This window comes from Emydura macquarii, unplaced genomic scaffold (assembly GCF_026122565.2).
Source record: "Emydura macquarii macquarii isolate MOO-44397 ecotype Brisbane River unplaced genomic scaffold, CSIRO-AGI_Emac_v2 contig_2676, whole genome shotgun sequence".
Taxonomy (NCBI): domain Eukaryota; kingdom Metazoa; phylum Chordata; order Testudines; family Chelidae; genus Emydura; species Emydura macquarii.
The window spans coordinates 24,494,390-24,518,063 of NW_027132813.1; the positions used below are offsets into that span (position 1 = coordinate 24,494,390).

General features: G+C 35.4%; 1 protein-coding gene across 1 annotated transcript in view; it reads right to left on the bottom strand.

The window, feature by feature from the left end:
• Positions 1 to 23,674, bottom strand: part of LRPPRC (leucine rich pentatricopeptide repeat containing) — a 155,128-nt gene that overhangs the window by 87,781 nt on the left and 43,673 nt on the right. Inside the window, exons 15-23 of the mRNA XM_067565070.1 lie at positions 18,552 to 18,579; positions 15,947 to 16,004; positions 14,675 to 14,781; positions 14,385 to 14,462; positions 13,948 to 14,001; positions 13,094 to 13,207; positions 11,711 to 11,841; positions 10,209 to 10,294; positions 8,432 to 8,639 (exon numbers count right to left, since the gene is read on the bottom strand). Coding sequence (XP_067421171.1) covers positions 8,432 to 8,639; positions 10,209 to 10,294; positions 11,711 to 11,841; positions 13,094 to 13,207; positions 13,948 to 14,001; positions 14,385 to 14,462; positions 14,675 to 14,781; positions 15,947 to 16,004; positions 18,552 to 18,579 — 864 coding nt within the window. The remainder of the gene's footprint in view (positions 1 to 8,431; positions 8,640 to 10,208; positions 10,295 to 11,710; positions 11,842 to 13,093; positions 13,208 to 13,947; positions 14,002 to 14,384; positions 14,463 to 14,674; positions 14,782 to 15,946; positions 16,005 to 18,551; positions 18,580 to 23,674) is intronic.

A 23,674-nucleotide genomic window follows, 5' to 3' on the forward strand; every position in this document is an offset into this window, starting at 1 on the left:
CTGGTGTACCAAAGTTCAGTTACCCTCATTATTGAAAATAGACAAATTCTAAATAGAAATTTTAACTATATATTTCTATTGTTTTCTATTCAGAATTTGTTTATTTTCAACTTCCAGCCATTGGATCTTGTTATACCTTTGATAGATTAAAGACCCTTCTAATTTAAACTTTCTGTTCCCCGTGTAGATACTTATAAACTGTGATCAAGTGATCTCTTAACCTTGTCTTTGATAAACTAAGTGGATTGATCTGATTGAGTTTTTCTACTACAAGGCATGTTTTCCAATCCTTTAATCATTGTTGCAGCTCTTCTCTGAAACTCCTCCAATTATCAACATCTTTCTTTAAACTGTGGACACCAGAACTGGACACAACATTATAATAGTGGTCAAACCAATTCCAAATACAGAGGTAACAACCTCCTTACTCCTATTTGAGAGTCTCCTGATTATGCATCCAAGGATTGCATTAGCCCTTTGGGCCACAGCATAGCACAGGAAACTCATGTGCAGCTTATTTTCCACATGACCCCAAGCTTTTTTTGGAATTACTGCTCCCCGGAATAGAGTCCCCGATCCTATAAATATGGCCTATATTCTTTATTTCTAGGTGCATACCTTCACATTTGGTGCATTAGAACACAGTTCTGCTTCTGTCCATCTTACTAACTGATCCAGATTGCTTTGCATCAGTGACCCATCACCATTATTTACCACTCTCTCAATATTTGTGTTATCTACAAACTATCAGTGATGATTTTATGTTGCCCTCCAGGTCACTGATGAATGTTAAATCACATAGGGCCAAAAACCAATCTCTGTGGAATCGCACTAGAAATATATCTGCTCAGTGATTATTCTTTGTTTACAATTATATTTTGAGACTTATCAGTTAGCCAGTTTTTAATCCATTTAACATGTTCCATGTTAGTTTTCTATCATTTTAGTTTCTTAATCAAAATTTTACATTGCCCTAGATTTCATTACCATTTCATCTATATTAAGATGTTAAAATGTATTAAAAAGTAAAATATAAATGCTGAAAAATGTTAATGTTATTATAACACTGACATTGTGAAAATGAGCCTAACTTGATAGATCTCTACCTTATCCCCTTACTAAGACCTGTTTACAGTGCATCTTCTGGCACCCCACAGAGTCATTTGAATTTTTGTCATTTGGGGTGAAGACTAAATTACAGGTTAATTTCAAAACTGCAAGTAGATGTTGCAGACTAGATTACTATCATACAAGAGAAATAGTATGGTAGCTACCACAGATGGATACAAAGCTTCATATAACCAGTATTTTCTTTTGCTTTAGAGGCAAGTTCAGTTCATACCTTTAAAAATCAATCAGTTGTATTGAAAACTACTCTCAAATTCTTGCAAGACAACAGCATTTACACATACAAATTAAAGTTTTCAGTTGTAAATTCAGCTTTTCAGATTGATTCTTAAACTGCAATAGTATTGTCTCAGCTGTATACCCACAGTATTAAAGTGACTGTTTTAGGTCAAAGCTATCAATAAATGAATAAATAACTGGATGTCAATCAGACAGACACATTAATAGTTTTTGGTCTCTAAATGTATGCTTCTGAAGATATTTCTACTGTGTGTGCAGAACAAAAAACCAATGAAAGAAAGATGGATAACAAAAATGGAAATAACTTGCATCTTGTGGTGTTTACTGCTCATACAACATACAAAATGTTTCCATACTCAAGCACTGAAAATAACTTTAAGTTCAATAATGAGACCGTATATTATATGTTAGCTTAACAGACGTTTAGTTTAAAGTGATAAAAATCAACTACATTTGTCTGAATTTCCGCAGAGCAACACTGCTGGGGAATTTTTATTTTACAAGGCAACCCAACCACAATTTACTATAAGCCAACATTTATACGGTAATTTATACAACTGGTTGCCAATAATTATAAAATGAAAAAACAGCTCCAGAATACACATTTATAATGCAAATGGAATTTAACACTAAAACTAAACCTGGCAGATTTAAATGGCTTTATGCTTGGGTTACTACAATTTGTAGAATAAATCACTCTCTCTCTCTAAATTGTTATACAAAATGCAATTGTTTCAAGAGGGTGATTTTTGGTGGCGTTTTTTGATATCAACAAGTATTCTTGTGGGGCTGGTTTGTTAATAATTCAGTCAGAAAAAAGCCCATTGACAAAAAAAAACTCACTACACAGTTTTAAAATGTAATTTATTTTAAAATTATGTTAGTGTTCTGAATACACATTTTGCTGAAGTTTACAACAGTTCTGCATTTTGAATAGTATGAATATTATTTTTATAAGTTACAGTTAGAATAAAATGTGTCTGCAAATAATCAGACAGGTCCAAGTTAATGTCTGAAAATATTATTGGACACAATCTTCCTATACAATTTATAAATTCATCTATACCCAAATTTACACCCCAAAGCTTCGTATACTGGATAAAGTGCCTGGTCCCAAACACACTTTAGTAAATGTGTCCAGTGACTTCAGCAGGCTTTGATCAGACCCCAGAAGAGTAAAGCCCTGATCCTGCATTCACAACCAGGCTAGCAAACTTGTGGGGCAATCAATGCAGGACAGGGGTCTAATTTTTAAATATAAACTCACATGATCCATGGATCATTGAACAGAACAGGAGTTTTGTTTTTATGGGTAAGCTACTATTAAAGTAGTATTTTTTTAATTATTATTGACAGATGTCATTTATGCTTCTTTTTAAAGGGCAAACCCCTATTTCTTTTAGAAACCCTTCACACAAGCAATTTGAGTATTATTGCTCTCACTGCAATCTCTTCAATTAAAAAAAAAGGAGAAATGCTATCATAACCTAAATGACAGAAGCAGCCCTAAGGCATAAGCGTATTATGCTTGACCTTCACATAAATACAACAGTTCTAACTCAGCACTGAGTTGCAATTTCAACTGTTCTATTTGTAAGACAACCTGAGGAAAGTTATTTTTGCTCAAAGAACTTGTAAATTCTAATGTACTATGGCCCCAATATGCAAAACACCCATGTGGGCAATTTAACTTATAGAAGTAATTCCACTGAACTCAGTAGGACTACTTCCATAAATAAAGTTACTGAGTGTTTTCAGGATCAGGCTCTGTAAGACTGATGGACTATCTAATTCTTCTCTCGTACCTATTTCCAATTATATAAGCCATTCCCCCTTGCTTTAAGCATGTAGCTCTAAACCTAACCCTTTTACTTGTAATAAACAACTTTCCAAACCAGAAAGTCTGCTTGATAAAAAGACTCCAAATATTGATTTTAATTGGAATGAAGTGCTACAACGTTATGCATAAAGCTTTAGTGAAGTGGCAATTTACCTAAGGAGTTTACTGATTGAAAAGCTCTCAAATCTGAAATCACTAGAGAGGGGAAAAAGAAAAAAGGGACTCGAAGAAAAAAACAAAAAAAACAAAAAAACCACTCTTAAAACAAATCCCTCTCCGAAGCACATGTTACCATGGAGGGAAATCAATTCAGTAAGGTACAATCAGCTTTACAAAAATTATTCTGTTAAGAAAAACGGGCTCTTGAAAGAGCTAAATGTTTTTTCTGTTCATCAGCTATAGCGAGGAATCTTCAAGGAGACTGGTGTTGCAATTACAACTAATCCTCCCCAAAAAATTAACTGTGTTGAAGGCTTTGTAATTTCCCTAGGTACAATTTAGCTGTCACTTACTTTAAAATTTACTCAAACATGCGTTCGGAACAGCACTAACTTCACATGTCAAGTGCTTTCCAGCCAATTGAGTCTAAACTGGAAGTCGGTGTTAAACAACTGAATGATTAGACAAGATAGCTCATTTCCCTGCTCTTTTGTTCAGAATAAAATGCCACATTTACATTATCAGGCTCAACAGGATTTTCTGACAGAGGGAGAAAAAACCCTAGTGAACACTGTCCGTATTAAGCACATGAAGCCTGTCATTTACCAATCATCCTTCAAAAACCAATAGCCATGAATGTAACTTAATTACGACCCAATGATCCTTGACGAAAAATCATCTTATCACTGTCCTGTCCCCCTAGGGCAAATGAACCACTTTTGTCCTCTGGCACTGATGATGCTAAATTCCTAATTGCAATAAATGGAGTAAAAGAGCTGAACCTCCTTAATTTCCTTCAGCACTTAAGAGTTTTAAACTAGGAGGAAAAATACATAAATATAAATACTTGAAATAAAGATGTTGGCAATTAGAAAAACTGTCATCAATTAAAGTTAAGCAATATTTTTAAAATATTACCTCATTTTTTAAAATAGAGAGTTAAAAAGGTCATTAAAAAAAACTTATTGCATTTACCAAAGAATCATCTCTAGCACACAAAACCGCACATGTATTCAAGTCTATAAACCTAGACAAGAGCTATGGACAAGCAGAGGATTCAGATTGCATCTACACACCTGCTACATGAGAAACCAATGAAATGCACGTGTTCACACAGACTGCAGAACAAATTAACCGACAGGGCCATTTAACAGACAGCATGAATTAAAACTGCTATTTGAACATTTTTAAACAAATGCAACCCATTTATGGAGTTTATGGATATTTTCAAATGACTCTACCAATTAAACAGGTTGTGTTCACTGATCTCTGCCACAAAAATGGTTACATATTTTTCCTATATAGTTTAGATTTAATGCACATTTTATATTTAGCTGCCTGGAAATATTCTTAACAAATGTGGTACGTGTTTCAAGTATGTATTTGTCCATGATATATAAATTAACTAGCAGTATTTTTTTTAAATCTGGGAAGATGTAATAAACTGTGGTCTAAAATAATTTAATTTTAGAGGAAAATTATAAATCAAATGAAACTAAGTTTCTACCTTACACAAAGTTTACGTTTATATTTTAAAAGTTTGCTTGTGCAGCTATCTAATATGAATAAAATCAGCAACCATGGTAGCTGCTATTTCATCTCTTGTAAATAGAGATTATCAAAACATTGTATAGCACAGAAGCAGATTAGCTTCACAAACCTCTTTACAGTTTTGTAAATCTGTTAGTGTTTGAGTAGGTTTCCCTTGGCAGTTGATAGATGAGAGCAAAGAATAACCCCACCCCCCCCCAAAAAAAATTTACCCCCTAAATCCGCAAGGATTTTCATGTTATAGAGGCAACACACACATTGTCACAGCATTAACGTCTCCCCATTATCAGCAATTGGAAGAATCAGTTCAAAAGAAAGACAAGTTTTGAGCCAAATCTTCAAACTTCTTATATTCCTGTAGAAGATTTTGACAGATTGCTCAAAATTAAAACTTCCAAAGTCAGTATCCTGATTAGGCTATTTTGCCATACCATTCAAAGAAGATATATTTACTTGAACAAGGGATTGAAAATGGGATATGTAGCGTTTTTCAATTTTTCCTGATGAATTTACATTTCTTGGGATAATACAGTGTTCACACCAAGAATAAAACTCATACCTTTTAAGATCACTTAAAAGGATTTTTACTTTAACTGAGATAATTGCTTTATTTTGGGAAAAACAAAAAACTGTCTATTATTTAAATTTATTTCTCTGAGCATCAATTTCTGAACTAGTTAGTAAAATTTCCTCCCTCTCTACACATAAAGGGAATAGAGGTGGAGAGGTAGAAAAAATAATTTCTTCCTGTTTAAATTTAATTTTGTCAGCTTTCACCTTAATGTACCTGTCTATCTGTTTTAGTTCATCAGGTTTAAGAAAATATTTTATTGGGAACAGTCACCTTAAAAAGTGTTAGGAATGTGTAGGTCCTGAAAACCTTTCCTATCTTGCATGCTCTCTGTAGGAGAAACAAGTCTCAAACTGATTTGGATGATGTAAAAGTTTACTTGCTGCTTCCAAAACCACCAAGTACTGATAAGACAATAATAAGCATTTAAAAACTACAATTGTTTAAGTCTTCCATGACAATCAAAGGGGCTTCTTTTCCCTTCTATCAATGTAATTGGTAATCAGTGTAATCAGGAATAATAATAAATCAATGTAATCAGGAATAATTTAAAAAAATGGCACCAGCACAGCCAGTTCCATGGAATGTTAGAAAATCCTGCAGCTCATCCCATAGGCTTTCCAAACTTCAAAAGTGACAAAACTGTACCAGCAACTTAACTCCAACAGTTCATGTGTGCTGCCATGGAGTTATGTAGCATGGCAGGTAGCCAACCACTTAGGTATCACAGTGATAAGCAAATGTTATAGTAGACGTGTATAATCATAGCCATTCTAACTCTGTGTTCAGTCAATCATAACTTTCCAAAATTTTTACGACCTTCCAGGAAGACTTTTTCAGGCTTGATCTCTTTCTGAAGATGAACTGTCGACAAAGCCTGAGCAATTCTTCCTTTTTGAGAAAGAACATCAGGGTGGGGCGATGAGGCTTTTCCTATTGTGATAAGTGAAGGAACTCTCTCTTGTAGCCTTCCTGAGAGGAGCAGGAAAAAAATTAACTCTTGCAGACCTTTTAAGTTATTTGGGAGAGGGTGTTCCAGTGCTTTGTAGCCAACTATTTCCACATTATGGAATGTGTCTCTCTCTTTTCTAAAAAATAACCTAATAAAACAACAAAGATAAAGATACATACAACCTTTACTCTGCCCCTTTTTGATATGCATGACATAGTCTTTAATTACATGATCACACACTTGTTTCAAACAACTTTATACAACCTTAAGTACACATGTAGCATCTTGTAGTAATGCATAAAAGTCTGTGGATGCCAAACACAGGCCATGAAAGTAATTTATATAAAAATTATGCAGTAAATTGTTCTTACTATACAGTATATAAATGTAATAGTAAACAGTTACTGGCATATATGGGTCACCTACGATTTCAGTTAAGTTACCTTCATAATTAACTGTCTCATCCTGTGAATTGCACCAAAGAAAGCCAGTGTTGCTGATTGAGACGTGTGTAACACGACTGCTCTGCGCAATACATATTTTTAGGAAAAGAACTTTCTACATAAAAAATAACAGGGCCATTATGAAAAGCTTTTTAAGTATACAAAATAATAAAATATTAATTATTTCAAAATCCTACACATACATACATGATTATAGAAGAAGTTTCCTCCCACCCCCATGAAAGGAAAAACTGAGGTTTTTAAAGCTAATTAGTATATTAACAATTGGATGTTCCAATGTTAGCAATCATATATTCTTGAAAACTAGCTGACTGTTCAATAGATGGTTCTATGAAAATGTCAGTAATATTTTATATTGGTTTTATTTAAAAAGCAACAAAGGGACATTTAATATAAGTGACCAAATTGGAAGAGACTGAGGATTCAGTTAAGCTGTTGAAGAGCTGACACAGAGTCCTATAGGGACAGAAAAAACAGCACTGAAAACATGAAACAGATTACTAAAGACTGTGGTGGGGCAGGGTCTAATTCTTGACACTATCGTGATAAAGTCCAATTATATACTGTTCAAACGTGGAATTTTCCTCAAATAACTGTGCCTCATATAAAGAAGGCTGTGCAAGAGAATATACCACATGGTATATGAACATTATTTACTGCCCGAACAAATGCATGGTGTTCATTTTTCTACTGAATTACCGTATTTCCCCATGTATAAGACGCACGCTTTTTCGAAAAATTTGGGGTCTAAAAACTGGGTGCGTCTTATACAGTGGTTGTAGATTTTTTTACTTGCATTTATGATGAATAAAACTTGAGTTCAATAACATTATGTAATACATTTTTTTTCAAATTTCGGGCCCCAAAATTAAGGTGCGTCTTATACATGGGAGCGTCTTATACATGGGGAAATACGGTATACTACAAGTACAAATGGAAAAGTAATGGGAAACAGTTGGTCTGGAGCACCCAGACAAATGTTTTCCTTGTATTTTTTTTTTCAACCTATACACTGATACTCGGAGTAATATCACATTTCTCATCTCTTCACTTATTACTTACTACACAAGGAAACTTACCTTCAACCTAAATAAATGCTATTAGATGTGCAGTTACAATGAAATATATACATCATCTGGGTGGGGAACACATGCTTTTTATCTCTATAGCTTAGGAATGTATGTAGCATGCTATGACTAACTCTCCCTTATTCAAACACACTCACAAGCCTTAAAATCTAAAACGGAATTGTGATCAAATATTGGTGTATGACCCCATTGTGTTAAATCTGTCTGATACTCACAGCTTCCATGTAGGTACCATGAAATGAAATATAATTAACCAAAAACAAAAAACAAAAAAAACCTATTAATCTGTTTGTCAAAGAGTTCCATCTAAAACAGTCTCACAAAAAGTTTTAATATTCTACATCTTCACTTGTGTGTGTTTTTATATAATAAATAATGTAATGTGAACAAATATTAGTTCATACCCTGCCCCTTAATACCAAGCCTCAGCAAACTTACTTTTGAAGGTGAACAGTAATCAAAGGGGAACAGAGGTTAGTAGAAATCTTTGCTGAGTCCAGTGTCAGAATGGACTCATGTAATCGATTCACCGTTTCAACTTCACCTCGCATGGCTGCAGCATTAAGAATGTGGAAAAGGGACTTGACTGCTGTATCTTTGATAGGAATACACTTCTCTTTCATCTCCTTTAGAACGTTAATAGCATCTACAATAAAACAACACAAAAGACCCTTAGGTAATTTCATGTAGGGAAAACAAACTGCTATTAAAACAGCATTTCAAACCCAGCAAGAATGCAAATTCTGGTGTATAATGCCGATTTCAAGTTAATTACTACTTGCATTTCTACACGAGACTACAATTATAAATCCACAATAGCATGGTTTTATCATTCACAGCAACTTTGACTACAAATTATAGATAGGAACTGTGTGCCCACTCTGCACCACATAACCCTGTAGAGTCTGCCCTATAGCTGCAAGATCCTACTAAATGGATGCTTTTATCGTTCAATGCTAACATCTGCTAAATCACACTATTGTTTCTTTAGCAGATGGCTTGTCACGAGGCCAGATAATAAAGATGTGTTTACACTGAATATACAGCCAGACTAATGGTCTGATACCGATAGGGCCTGTTTGCTGTGTCGATACTAATTAGCCAAGGAGAGCCAATGAAAGCTTTCTAACAGACTGCATGTTAAAACATTAGGTTCATTAAGGTTCATTAGGAAGGCAGAAACAAACAGTTTGGTGTATGGAATAAGTGCATTTTTATAATGTTCTTAATTATTGCACAGGCAAAATGTTTTGACCACTTTACATAAAAGCAGCCTAATCTTTTTAAAGAGCTTTGCAGATGACAAATGTACCACAGAAAATAATGCAACTCAGAAAATGTAGTCATACTTCTTCACTGAATCTAATTTGTTGTCACTTGGAAGTGGGCAGGGTTTTGTATATAATTTTAGTAAGTGGTTATGTGAAATTTCAATGAAATCATCTGATATGTAAAATTATAGCTTTTTTCCCCTCAACAAAGAAATTAGTCATATAATAAGATTAAAAAACAAAGATTGGGTTAAATTGACTAGACTTTGTAGCCTACTTTAAAAACAAATGGCAACATCCTGTAGGTTATAAAAATCAGCCCAAGAACTTCCTACTTTACTAGGCATAAAGTCCATATCATGTAAGGCAAAGACCTAGGAATCCAGACTGGGTATTGATTCCAGTATAGTCATTAAAAGCAAAAAGTACAAATCATTCTGTCACATTGAGTTTAAACTGCAATGTAAATAAAATATAAATAAATACCAAAACTAAAAAATATTAAAATACTTCATAAAACAAGGTACTGAATTTGTACTGCAGTTCTTGGACCCTTACAAGAAGGTTATGTTTATAGGTTCTGTGTTCAGCCTTCAGACCTTCTTAGGCAAAAACAAAGCCATTAGTCTAGGCACATACGCAATTTGTGCCATAAGTCATGATCTTCAAACTCAATCCAAACAGCAATGCTAATAAAAACTAGCTGCAGAAATGCAAAAAGCACTGAGCTGTGCAAATGTAAATGACAAGCTTGCCAATCCATTAAAACTAATGGCCTGTACTGTCCAAGCATCTCTGGTTGAATTCACATGCAAATTTGTATGCAAAATGTTCAAGCACTTTGCAGGACATGATATACCATTAATATCAACTCACATTTTTATTCCAGTGGCAAGATACCTTTATAATATAGCAGAAACATATACTGAAAGCAAATGGTTTACCTTCTAGTCTGCCATGCTTTCCTAAGACTTTCACCAAGGCTAAGTACTCTTTTATGTGAAGAGCAACAGATGGATCTTTACGATTGCTAAAAGTTAAAAAAACATATTAAACACTGCATTAATAGAAGTTGAGTTTTTATGTACACAAAATGAAGGTTTATTCTTAAAGACAAAGCAGCAAACGTATGGAATTAATTACACAGAAGTTAGATGAAAATATTTGAGAGAATATGACACACCAAGTTTGCCATAAAAGTACATTTTACCTCTTCAAAGAAGGATATTAGGCAGCAAAGAAACTTTTCAGAGAGTGTAAGAAAGAAACACCTTTATCAATTTGACAAATGGTGCATAAAGAGTAGGGAAGAGTAGGGCACGTCTCCCATAGTTAAGACAGAAACTTCTTCCTTCAAGCACCTTGTCTTCAAGTATTAAAGTACAAATAGTATTTAACATAAAGTCATCTGCCTTTTGTAGCCCCTCCAATTCCTACTATTCACAGTATTGTTTCTTTACTCAGTTTCTTTCTTTCCAAGAGTATTAAAGGAAGGAAGGAAGCGCACGAGTGTGTGCGCGTGCATTTTTATGTCACTTGTTGGCAGCTCCATGATAAACAGATCATTGAACCTTGACCTGCCTTAGAAGCACTACTTTAAAAATCAGAATCATTACTTGGTAAAAGCTTATTATGAGTATTGTGTCAGTCCACAATAGGGAGGGGTTACATCACTAAGGATATGCATATTAAATAAAAACACAGAATGGAAAAAATCACTACATACGCACAGTAGCAAGTTCCCTAATGCTAACAAGTGAGCCATTTTGTGTCCCTCTCAACAATGTCAGAGCTCCCTCCACATTATGGATACCTGACTTGAAGTCCACTGTAAAATCAAAGTAAATTTTATTAGGGGAGGGGGGAAATCAAAAGTATAAAAAAATGCAAAAGTAATGCATAAGTATTCTGTAACTTTAAAATTAAATCATTTTAATTCTTTTTGGAGGGAGGGGAGAGAAAAAGAGACAAGAAAGGAGTATGCTCTAAGACAATTCGCTCCCAGACAAACCATGCGTAACACATTTTAGCTGGGAGCTAATTTTCACAACCAAGATATAATCTCTGAAAATGGAGGTTTAAAAAGGAAATGCTTACTGACAGGTCTTAAAATATAATGTCTCTTACAAGCACTGCTATTCTGAGGCAATATAAATGTAGTTATATTACCAGTTTTCAAAAATAAACTGGAATTTAAAGGCTAAAACATTGACAAAAACATTACCATTTGCTTATTTAAGATAATATATCACACACTTTCTGAAGTGTGATAATGTAATAAAGACTGCTTGTTTCAACAAAAATTCTTGACATTTCTTAGAATTATACACATGGGGAACAACTAATTAAAAATGTATGAAGGAGTTAATACTCAACCTACTTAATTCAACAAGGTCTGTGTATCAGCATAAATCTCTGTGACACGTTTCAGTGCCGGTGTACTTACATTTCTTCTTTCAGCTTCAGTGCATCTTCTGCATTATCATGTCGACAGCACAAATTTATCAAGGCTGCATAGCCACCAAAAACCATGTCCGGTTCATATTTGGTTTTCACTTCAAGGGCTTTTTGCATATTCTAAAAAAGAGGAACAGAGCAAAGATGTGAACCAGAGAAAAAGTCAATACGACATGATGAATGCTAGGGTTCAGTGTGCGCTATATGAATAGCTTTAGTGTTTTAATATCAAAAGATCATGTTTGTATATACAAAGCTGGTATTGCTTTAACTCATTTTAATAAAAAGCTATTTTAAAAAATAAATTCACGTGTTCTGAAAATGTTTCAGTTCAGTTTAACTGAAAGGGGTATTTCAGGTGTTAGTCTATCTGTTTTAACTGCAGTTACTATGCTTTACTATGGACTGATTTTTGTTGTCTCCAAACATGATTTATTAAGTACAATGGAATATGGACTAATGTTTATACACAAGACCATGCTTTAATTTGATCAGGCACCAATATCAAACATAAAATTTTTTAAAAACCTTTAAAAGTTCATAATCTAATTAACAAACAGGTTGCTTCAGTACTTGCCATAAGCTTTTAAAGTATGTATTTTCCATTGCTGTTTATGCAATTTAATGGATGCCATATTAAAGCTTATGACCTATCAGACTGTTCTTACAGTCTTATTTCAAGTACAGCATTATAATAAACAGGCATTTGAAGAACTGAATCTCTCCACAGGCTGGATTTACAGCAATACTGAATACTACGCTATAATCTTAAAACACAGTTATGGCTCTTTGTAAAACCATGGATATATGACAAAATCATACAGAACAAGAAAATGGACAAAAGTCTGGTGATATCCCACAAATTGCAGATACTCTAAAATGAATATGAACTACAGCTGGACGCTCGCCGAATGAAGTCAAGAGCCTCTTTATCTCAAAAAGAGCTTTCCTCCAGCAGGAAAATGGAATTTCAATCCCTGCATTAACCACTTCGTAATATTTGACTTGCAAATGACTACTGCATGTATCAGTTGCTTGACAATCTAGATATAAGAGACCGGAGCCATGGCTTGAAAGGACATTTGGCATGTATGATAAACCTATCACAGCTGTTATCATCATTCACTTTGCAGATTATGGTAAACAAACTTCAGCAACCCCAAAACATGTCATTCAAAGTGTAGCTGAAATTAGTTAACCTTTTTATTTAATTGCTTTTTTTGCACTTACGTTTGATTTATAAGCATCAAACCTTGAAACCTCAAGCACTGCACTTGTTCTTGCTTAACTACATCTATCCATAATAGAGTCATCTACATTTCTTTTAAATATAGCTCAACATCTGCTATTATCTCGGCATTGCTAAAGTTACCTCTTCTGCACAGAGAGCATCTATAAGCTGTTTTAGAACATCTCCAATAGGTTGCTTTTCAGCATCTAGCTTTTCCAGTTTCTCCTCCAAAGCAGATACTTCAAGTTCAGCATTCTAAGAAGGTGATAAAAAAAGAACAAAAACTTTAAAAAAATCAATAAATAAAATAAAATAAATTAATAGGTCACTTCGCCAAAGGAAGATGAAACCTCTTCCTTCATAATTCAAAAGAAAATTTTAAAAATTAAGAATATTGTAGTTTATTAATGAAATGCTAGTTAAAAATTTGAGACAATAGCATAATAAAAACAAAGCACTGAAGCTTTGAAGTCTAACATTTTTACAGGGCTGAAACATCTGATTCTCTGAGGCTCACTTCTTTGGTGGTAAAAGTGTAGAGAAGAGGCCTGTTTCTTAACCTCTCTGACCTAGACACACTGGAGATTAAAAAAGACTTGATGCCACGCCACCACCACACTGGATTTATATAGCACCTACCATTCAAGGAGTTCAAAATGATTTACAAGCATGAGCTGATTAAACCTCACACCACACCACCACTATGAGCTGAATTTTACAGATGTGGAAACTGAGGCATGGAACCGAAGTGAATTGCCACGATCAACCAGCAAGTCTGTAGGAGAATCTACGTATTCTGATGCCCTGTCTTGTTAACCACTAGACTGTACTTCCTTTCGCATGGGCCCCAAAATCACCCGAATATGGGAATAAAATACTTTTAGCTGTAGACTGTACAAGTATATCCCCGAGAACTAGTGAATACCTTCATGCATTGCATGAATTAAATTTGATTACTATGCCACAAAGAAACCTAACTTAGTGAATTTACTTACTGTTGTAATGCCTCCTTCTGACAACTTCTCTCTCTCAACCAATAAAATTATATCCTAAAATTTAATAAGATTAAAAATATCAGTAAATAAAAAGAACATACAACACGAATAAAAGAGCTTAAGATGCTAAAAATGTTGTGGCAAGTTAATTCTAAGTACACAACACAAGTAGGTTTTTTTTCCCCTAGTGTTTTTAGATTTACTAAAAGGAAGGGAATGGTTCTTTTAATATACTTTCATCAATTCTTTACAAATATTCTAAAATAAAATTGGGTTTCAAGAGCAAAGAAGATTTAGGGAAAGGATAAAGTGTTTACACAGTTATACTAACATCTATTTTGCCAAGAATATATTCATGGAACACATATACACCATATATATATATATATATTTTATAATTTTAAAGAAACAAAAATAGTTGCTATATAACCACAGACCTTATTTAATTCAGGAACATGATAGGTGTGAAGCAGTTTGCGAATGTCTCTGTAGATCTTTGCAGAGATTGCTACATTCTATACCAAGAGGTGGGGAAAAAATTATATGAGTTTTGAAACACAACCAAACTGAAATTTGTCTAACAGAAATTATCTCAGACATAATTTAAGTCTCCAGCTCTTGCATGTCATTGAGAAATGGTCTGGTTGTAGTTAAAAGCAGCAATTTCAAATCTAATAGATACATGTCAGGCAGGACAGGCATTATGTAGCAAAAAATGAAATGGTACCATCTTCTTCAGCTGATGGAAGTATTGTCTCAAATACTCCTCGTTGGCCTGTACCTCTGACTCATGCATGCTGTCAATCAAGCTATAAAGAAAATGGCCAACAGCTTCTGTGGAAAAAAACAAGAGAAAGCATTCCACTAAAATTACTGAGACTGTCATGTTATCAAGATTAATTTATAAGAAATCATTTTGGTGTGAGATGTCACCCTGATGAGAGGCTCTGAAATGGCAACAATGATCACTGAGGCATAGAGATTATGTGGTTCGGGAGCACATATCTAACTGGTGAGTGAAAGGAATATTAATTATTTTCAGACCCAGTGACAGGTTTTCAGTACAGAATCTTACTTCAATCTATTTTCTCCACCACTGTGTGACAGAAGTGGTACTGCCCAAGGCCTTCCCCCCCTTCCCTACCCACTACCCCAAATAGTTGCCATAAATATTTTGTCATTGCTCAAAAGAAAAAAGAAAAAAAAAAAAAAAAAAACAGATTCCTAAAGCTTTGCATATTTAATTTAGCATCTTTTACACATTATTTTAATATTAAATTGCTTTTTACAGCCAGCAAGGGGAACATAAAATACAGTGTAAAGAATATTAAATGATTTTAAGAAGTAGATCCAATAATCCTGTGAAGAGCAGCCTATTAGCCAATGAAAATCAAGATTAACAAAGATGGCTTAGCTAACAGCATTAATTTTCTTATGCATTCAAGCATGAAAATATATAGAGTCTTTTCTTCAAACTTCAACAAGGAGCCATGGACTTTCCAAAAATTTAGGTTTCCTATACACTCAGAAAAACAATTCAAACAAAAAATAAGACAAAATATTTATCTAGATTAAATAAAAACAGAGTCAACTTGCTCCAAAATAGTGTATTTGGATTTATATGTACCATTTGGTTTGATAAAATTAGAAGAGGTTATTAAAATGAACATTAGCTGGAAAAGATTCTTTTTAAACATTTTCACTACATGCATATTATAGAAACAGAATGATTTATATTAACTCTATATTTTGCTTTAAAAACTTACAACCCCTCATTTTTCTAAATATGAATGTATTTTTTATTTCTTAATAAAAGTAATGAAAGATCTCATCATAAAATATGCTGTGATTATCAGGATAAAGATTTTACCCAACATGTTTTCAAATTTCACTTTCAAAAAGCAGCAATCAATGTTTACTGCTGTAATCCCTCAAGCCCATCATTACACAGAAGAACGGATTTGTGGATAGGTTACAATCATAGAAATTGAAACTCTACCAGTTGGTTCTGCATGCGTCTGCCAATAACGTCCATCCTTGTACAACATTTCTGTTATCTGGTAAGACAGAATAATCGTACATTGCAGTCAAGAGACACGAGCAAGGACAAATAGTATCTGAAATTGAATTCTCCAAATAATAAAGTACCTCTCCACTAAGGCATTATTTTATACCACATCATAGTAATGCACTAGGAAAAAATAAAATACAAGAAGTTTTTTGTAAATAATAGGTTTTCCTTAAAAAATATATTGCAAACTGAAATGTTTTCTGAGGTATGGCAATTAGACTGTACACTATTCTGTTTATGTATCATCCTACAAAGTAAGTGATCATAAATAAGACATTGCTTATAGCAATCATTAACCCAATGCCACTTCTGGAGTTGTTAAAATTATGTTCCAATTTGCTGAATAAGCTGAAACTGGCCCACAGAGCTTTATTTTCTTACAGCTTGAAACAAGTGAAGCTGTACAGAAAGAGTGATGAGATAGGTCCCACAATGTTAATTTGAAAATTTCTACAATTTGTTAAAAGTGAATTTACTTGTTTTCAATGACATATTGTATATACATAAAAACCATCAACAAAAACATTCAGCTGTTTAGTCTTAAATATAAGTGTATGAAGACTAATCATTTGAACACTGGTCCAATTGGTCTTATAAAACTGAAGTAGCAGCTACATATATTATTTATTTATTTATTTTTTTAGGAAAGGTATTCTCCCTGCAATCCTCCTCTCCCCAAACAGATATTACAAATGCTCACCCTAAATACAAAAACCTCTTAAACATATTTTTTTCTCAACACAAAGATACAGCCATTACATAAAGTCCTAATTCCACTATCTCTCAAGGATGTCCGTGTTCTAGATTTGGGCTTTTTCTGTCATGATACTAGTAACCGAACTATCCCAGATGGGTGTGAAAAGTATTCACACTTAACGAAATAGTGAGGGAGCAAAGCTCTATTTTAAGTAATGGAAGAGGAGGGGGAAAATACTCATCTTCGCTTACTAGTAGAAAGGAACAAACAAAGTCAGACACCTGTTGTACTATAGGATACCTATATCACATTCAGTTCCACACAATGTGGACAGTTAAACTACAGTGTTCCCCCACATATCAAACAAGTTGCAAGGTCATAGAGCCCACTGCTCCAGAAATCAAATCTCAGGATGAGGTGAGAGGAATAGATGAGAGGAAATAATGAAAAGCGACTGTTACTTTTTAACTGTTATTTTTTTTAAAAATTGAACATTATAAGACGTTTGTAAATTGAGATTCCTCGGATCACAATCATTATAATGGTATTTTGCAATTTCAATACTTGACCTCTGAATTGCAAGATACATTTTTTCTTAAGAAAAGATAGGAAAAAATGTATGTATTTGTAAATCTAGCAAACAACTTCAGCTCAGCAACTATCACAAGAAAAACTGCATCCTCTCTTTCTCAATTATGGGAAAAACAGCAGCAGCTCAGGATACAGCCTCATGCTTGTGACAATACTATTTGATATCTCCAAAGATTTTGCCAGGCTCCTCCAGCAATGGGAGGGAAGGGTGACATTCTTGATATTTCAAATGTAAAAAAGTAAGCAAAACAAACAAAAACAGAAACCACCAAAAACTTCCTTCTGAAAAAAGTTTAAGACAGTCTCCTTCCACATCTGAAAGAGGCAAAGTACAAGAACAATCTACTTTTGCTTCACAGTTAATGTTTAAGTTAGCTAACAAACTCAAATAAAATTATATTCTAAGTTACAATTTCTACTTCGTCTTCAGTATTCCTCATAGACACTGAAGCACACAAGATAGGTCATCATGAAAACATGCTATGATCCACACAATACTTCAGTCTGGCACATGAAAGAGGTACAGAATAGTAGCTTTAAAAACAAAACTAAGTAAACTCCTGAAAGCAAGGTTCTGAACTCAACATAGAGCTGTGAGTAAGAAGTTTGCACTATTAATGCATTTCAGTTCTGATGTGCCAGTGACTTCACTATCTAGCAGATATTATCCACTGCGCTATACTGTGGGGTGATTTATAACATGGACCACACCAGAAAGGACAAGATGATCACAGTAATTTTCATTGGTGATTTCAGCTGGGTGACTGCCTTCATCAGGAATCTCCTTGCTTTTGTTCACTTATACTCTCCATGTTACTACAACATAGCTGTGTGCAATTTTTTTCACCTTAAGTTTTGTTTTTAAGTGCTAGCAAACATTTGAAGGGGGAAAAAAAGTCTCGGAAATTGGCTCCTGGATCTACATAAAATTGTATATTAGGTTTAGTGACTGCGTAAGCAATAAAAAAAAGTTGTTATATTGAGAATTCATAGTAGCATCATGTATAAAATTAAATAAAGTGGCACTAATCAGTTTTCTCCTCAATATGTTACCAATCAAACCTAATAATAATACTGTGCATGACCAGATTAAGTAATTTCTCAATGAGAAGTGTCATGATCAGAGATGTTACTGTCAGGGTTGCTCGTTACCAGTTGCTGAACTCAGATTCACAGTAGTGCATTATAAATGTTGAGAGGTTTTGGTTACGAATGCATTATTTCAGCTTTACTGTCTTGGCTTACCTCACTCCAAAGATGTACATCCCTGGACCTGAAGAGGGCAGCAGAGGATAAAAATTAACAGCGGCAAGATAGTTTTTTATTTATTTTTTTAGAAAGCAAAAAGCATTACCACTAACAAGCATCCTAAGACTGTGCACAGTAAATATTCATTTTACGCTTGATTATCAGATTGTTTCAAAAAATGTACGTAAGAGATTATCTTTTCACATAGCAGATATGCATTTCAAATAAATATTTGTTTCTGATATTAATACTCATTTATTTGCCATGCAGTAACTTGAAGAATAACTCACTATACATATAACTACCACTAAGACTAAAGTGAGGTTTACAAATTTATTATTCTATCAAGAGAACTACAGATATTTTGTACTTCAATCTATTCAGTATTTCATTCACATCAATTTCAGGCACGTACAAAACAAATAAGAGGACACATTTCATGCAGTCAGCATGTGGAATATATTCCTGCAAAAGGACAGAAGGTCAAATACTAAAACTGTATTTTAAAAAGGGGTAAATAATTTTTGCAAACATTTGTAATTATACATGCAAAAAATGAAGTAATCAAATCTCATGATCTGGTTGTAAATCTGATTATACAAAGATTAGGAAAGAGTTCTCAGCCCTTCCCACAAATAGCATGGTGTAATTGCCTTGCATTATGGCTATTTTTCATTTTTTTTCCTTTGCAGCATCAGGTATTGATCACAGGCCAAAGATGGACATAGCATGCCAGACTGAAAATCAATAATTCAAACTGGTGCAGAAACTCTATGTTCCTGTGTTTCATAGAACATCAAAACACTACCTGGAAAGTAGAGCTCAATACCACAGCACCACCACCACATCAGAACTATCGACATAATAGCAATAGTTTGGATACGCCCAAATGGCAAAGATGCAACTGTATTTTATCCTCTTATGCCACCATAAAAAGATACCACACTCTCAGCCTAAAAGGGAACATTAAAACTTTTAAAAAGCATTCATAAAAATTAATGGTGGTTTTTTGTTTAAGTACATTCAACTTAAATTTCACTTAACCTTTTTGTGCCACTGTCAGTTTAACTTAAAAATGAGTCAAACGCTCGTTCCTAGAAAAAACAAAATGCTGTCTCTAAGCTTTGATGAGCTTTCCAGAGTGAACTCTGGCACTGACTAATAACTGATCTAACATGTCACTTCATGGTGATGTCAACCAACTGATATTCCCAGAGAACTTGACTCTTCCAAACAAAAATTGGTGCAGAGATCCAAAGTAATGTTAAGGCTAATCATTTGGGGATTCCTTTAAATAAAATCTATTGTGTATCTTGGGTGGAGGGTTGTATGACAATTCCAGCCCAAAAATCTACATGTATAAAGATTCACGGTGGACATTTAGTTCCAAAATCTTTTGTGGGGTACAGGGCAAATGAAATACTGGCAATGATGCCAGTTTGGTGAACTGGAACAACTTCATCAGTGTTTGCTAGATTCTCAACTTTCATAAAAAAAATCCTAGCCATTACAGTTGTAAACAAAACCTTGAATATGTGAACTGAGGGTATGTCTACACTGCTGGGGCTGTGCCAGTGCTGTAGGATCGATTCCGCGGATCAACTGAGTGGGCAGTGGAGACCTGCTCAATCGATCCCAGAAGTGCTCTCTGGTCAACGCTGTAAATCTACCCCCCACAAAAAGCGCAATGCTGTCTCGACTGGAGGGCATTTCTCGTTGGCACAGCACATGGAAATGCCGTGGTAATTGGAAGTTAGTAAGTCAATGGGAGATATGCAAGCTACACTATGTAAATTGTGTATCTATTGTCGATGGCCACCGGCAGTGTAGACCAGGCCTCAGAGTCAATGGCATAGTGACAGCTGTCCCAATTTGGAGACACCCTGAAATAATACTGGTCTCCAGAGTGAACTGCCCCATTCATCTCAATGGGTTGTGAACTCAAAAGCCCAAAGATAACATTTGAATGTAAACGCAGGTACTGTTTCATGGCTGACATTATGAAGACCTGAACAATCTGCTAATGGCTCATTTTGGTGCTGAAAGTGGATGGTGCCTGGAAAATACCATCACCAACCTCCAATCTACGCCTTGGAGCCAAGAGGCCAGAAGGGAAGAACAGATCATAGGGACATCTCAACTCCTCGGACGGGAATAAATCATACAGTACTCCACTCTCTCAACCCAACCAGCCTAGACCCTCTCAAAATGGGCAGGGGAGGGCACGGCTGCTCTTGTGGTGTAATTTCCTTCCTGGCTCTAGTGACTGCTACTCCCCCCTCTGCGGAAGGCTGTCTGCAGACTCAGGCAAACACCACTACAGCAGTTACTCAGTTCGTATTTTCAAGCTTTTCTTCCCAACTATTTATTTATTTTTTTGAATGTAAAACTGAAATTCTGACAGCTTCACATTATTGGTATAGGTCCAGAGCACATATCTACTGTGCCTCTGCCTTAATCCAGCCCCGTCCAGGAGCATCCCAAGCCCCACTGAGGGGGAGACTGAGGAGCCCAGCAGAACATATTTAACGGTCTTTTGAATATTTGCAGTCTACTGTAAGCAGTTTCATTTTGGCATTCCATATGGGGGAGTGCAGAAAGTTCCACGAGGATTTTCATCCCCTATATTGGCCCTACCTGGATTTGATTGTGTATCAATACTTGCCGATAGCAAGTGGCTTTTAAAGTAGAACTCAATCAACTAATATATCTAAATTGGATGATACTGTGGCAGACTTAGAAGCAACAGTAATATACCATTATTTTATTTAGAGCTTTTACTATATTCACCATTCAGAAGCATATGCAATTCTAACAAAGAAAAATAATTTGGTAAGAAACTAATGAAAGCCTGATGGCTTGGGGCTTTATCTTGACTAGGAAAAGTGGGTACAGGTTAGGTGGGGCTTAGCTAACGTGCTAGTTAAGCCCAATCTAAATACTACTTTTTCCTGGTGTAGACAGAGTAACATCTTGTAGCTCAATTTGGCTGACTGAGTTGTAGCCTAAAACACTACCAGCTGATATCTGGAACTTTCTATAGTTCACAGGCCTTTCTTTGCCCTGTGCTGACTGGCTGTCTGCTCCAACCCCTCTCTAAGTCTCTTCACCTCAGTTTCACTACATAGCTGCTACTCTTTTTCCCTGCTTTGCCCACCTGGTTCCCCTTCCCTTTTCTTCCATTTAGCTTAAACCTCCTAACTAAGCCCTCCCTTCACGGACACAATAAAACAGGGGAACATGATGTTTGCTGCCATCACATTGTTCACTCTGCTTCAGTGTTCTACCACTTCCTTCACCCTGTGTCTGTCTTTTTAGACTGTAAGCTCTTCACAGCATTTACTGCTTGTTTTTGTATAGTCCATAATACAACAGGATCCCACTCTTGACTGGGCTTTAGACACTAACATAATAAACACGATGAATACAATAAAAACCAAGCAAAAGACGTTACCCTGTACCTCTAACCAGGAAAAAGATAGAGAACAGGTAACGTGTTAGCTAACCCTGATCTAAACATGACATTACCTAGTCATGAAAAAGCCTCAGTGAATAGCAATATGCTGTCAAAAGAGACAAGCTTTGGATTCTGGAACAACCGGAACAGTACATAGGTATCCTCAGTGTCTCCCAAGGGGGAGCAGCTCAAATCATTCATTAATGGCCTCCAATAGTTGACCATGGAAAACTATTGAAATTTCAGTACTGGTTGCTTGCCACTTATGGTCAAACAGGTAAGTGCTGCATTTGTCATACAATATGAACATCTGTTTGATGGTCGGGGTGGGATTCAAGTTACATAGGAGGGTTAAACAGTGGCCCAAAAACCAAGGTACAGGCAAAAACTTCATAGTTTTAATTCTAAGTTAGGTTTGAACCCCTTAGCAAAAGTTGAATATCTAATGTAAAACTAAACACCATTACACTGAAGACAGCATTCATGTTCAGAATCTCCTCTTCTTCCCCAAGAAGCTCCACTTCTCATGGGGAGAGTAGCACCCGTTGGCAAAGACACCTGTGAGGTCAGGAAGGCCCCCATGCAGTCCGATGTTTGAGGCCCTTTTTGCAAAAAAGGGACTAAAATGAATGGAGGCAGGTAATAAATTACAGCAGTATGCCACAGTACAAACTACCTTCACTACTATGGATTGAACTGCCAGCATGCAGGAGTAATGTGAACCTCCAGGGCACAGAAAGCTTTCAGATGTGCTCAGCTAGCTGTCCTTGTCACTGCTTCAACAATTACTTCGAGTGGTACTGTTTTGCTTAATCTCTTATCACAAGCTTTAGTATAATTCTGTGAGATCACTCAGAATATGGCTAGAATAATATTTTGTTTGCAAATATTTAAAAAACCTACTAAAATTATCTGGATCCCAAAAATATTTTGAAGTCATTACCTAACGAGCCATACTGTGACCAAGTGGCACAACTGATTAACCCTCAGTTAAATATTAGGGAACTGGTTCACTGCCAGTGGCCATGAGGGATAAGTCTTTAAGGAGATCAAAGATGAGAGTTTAACTAGCCCTGACTGGTTATGCCAGAAACTCTCCCTCTTCCCCCGGACTGTACTACTACTGTCACCCACTTCTCCATGACGCTAAGGAATCAGAATCAGCAGGTCAGGATGGAATTGGGGAAGTAAGTGAGAGCAACTAAGAAGTTTAAACTGAAGTTGAGAGGGGTGGATAGGAAAAGCGAGTTGTTGGCTTGGAGATGGGCTCTCCCGGTGTTTAGCATGGGGAACAAACTTGGAAGAGGGACCTTTAGTTAGGCTGCAAGCTCTTCAAGATAAGCACGGTGACTTACTGTATGTTTGTACAGAGCCTAGCAAAAGGAAGCCCCCAGTCCCAAATAGGGCCATAGGTGCAACTGTTAAATAGAATTTTAGTTCTCTGAGGAAGATGGAGCCTTCTTGGGGAAAAAGATTCTGACCATGAATACTGTCTTTAGGGTAACAGTGTTTTAAAGTTTGTTACATTCAATATTCAACTTTTGAGCAGGAGTTCAAATTTGGCTAAAGCCAACAGGTTTCCACACATTTTGCCAACAGTGGCAGTCCAGGAGCAGGAGACGACCAGGACTGGAAGAGCAGAATAATGATGGTGTTTCATGTG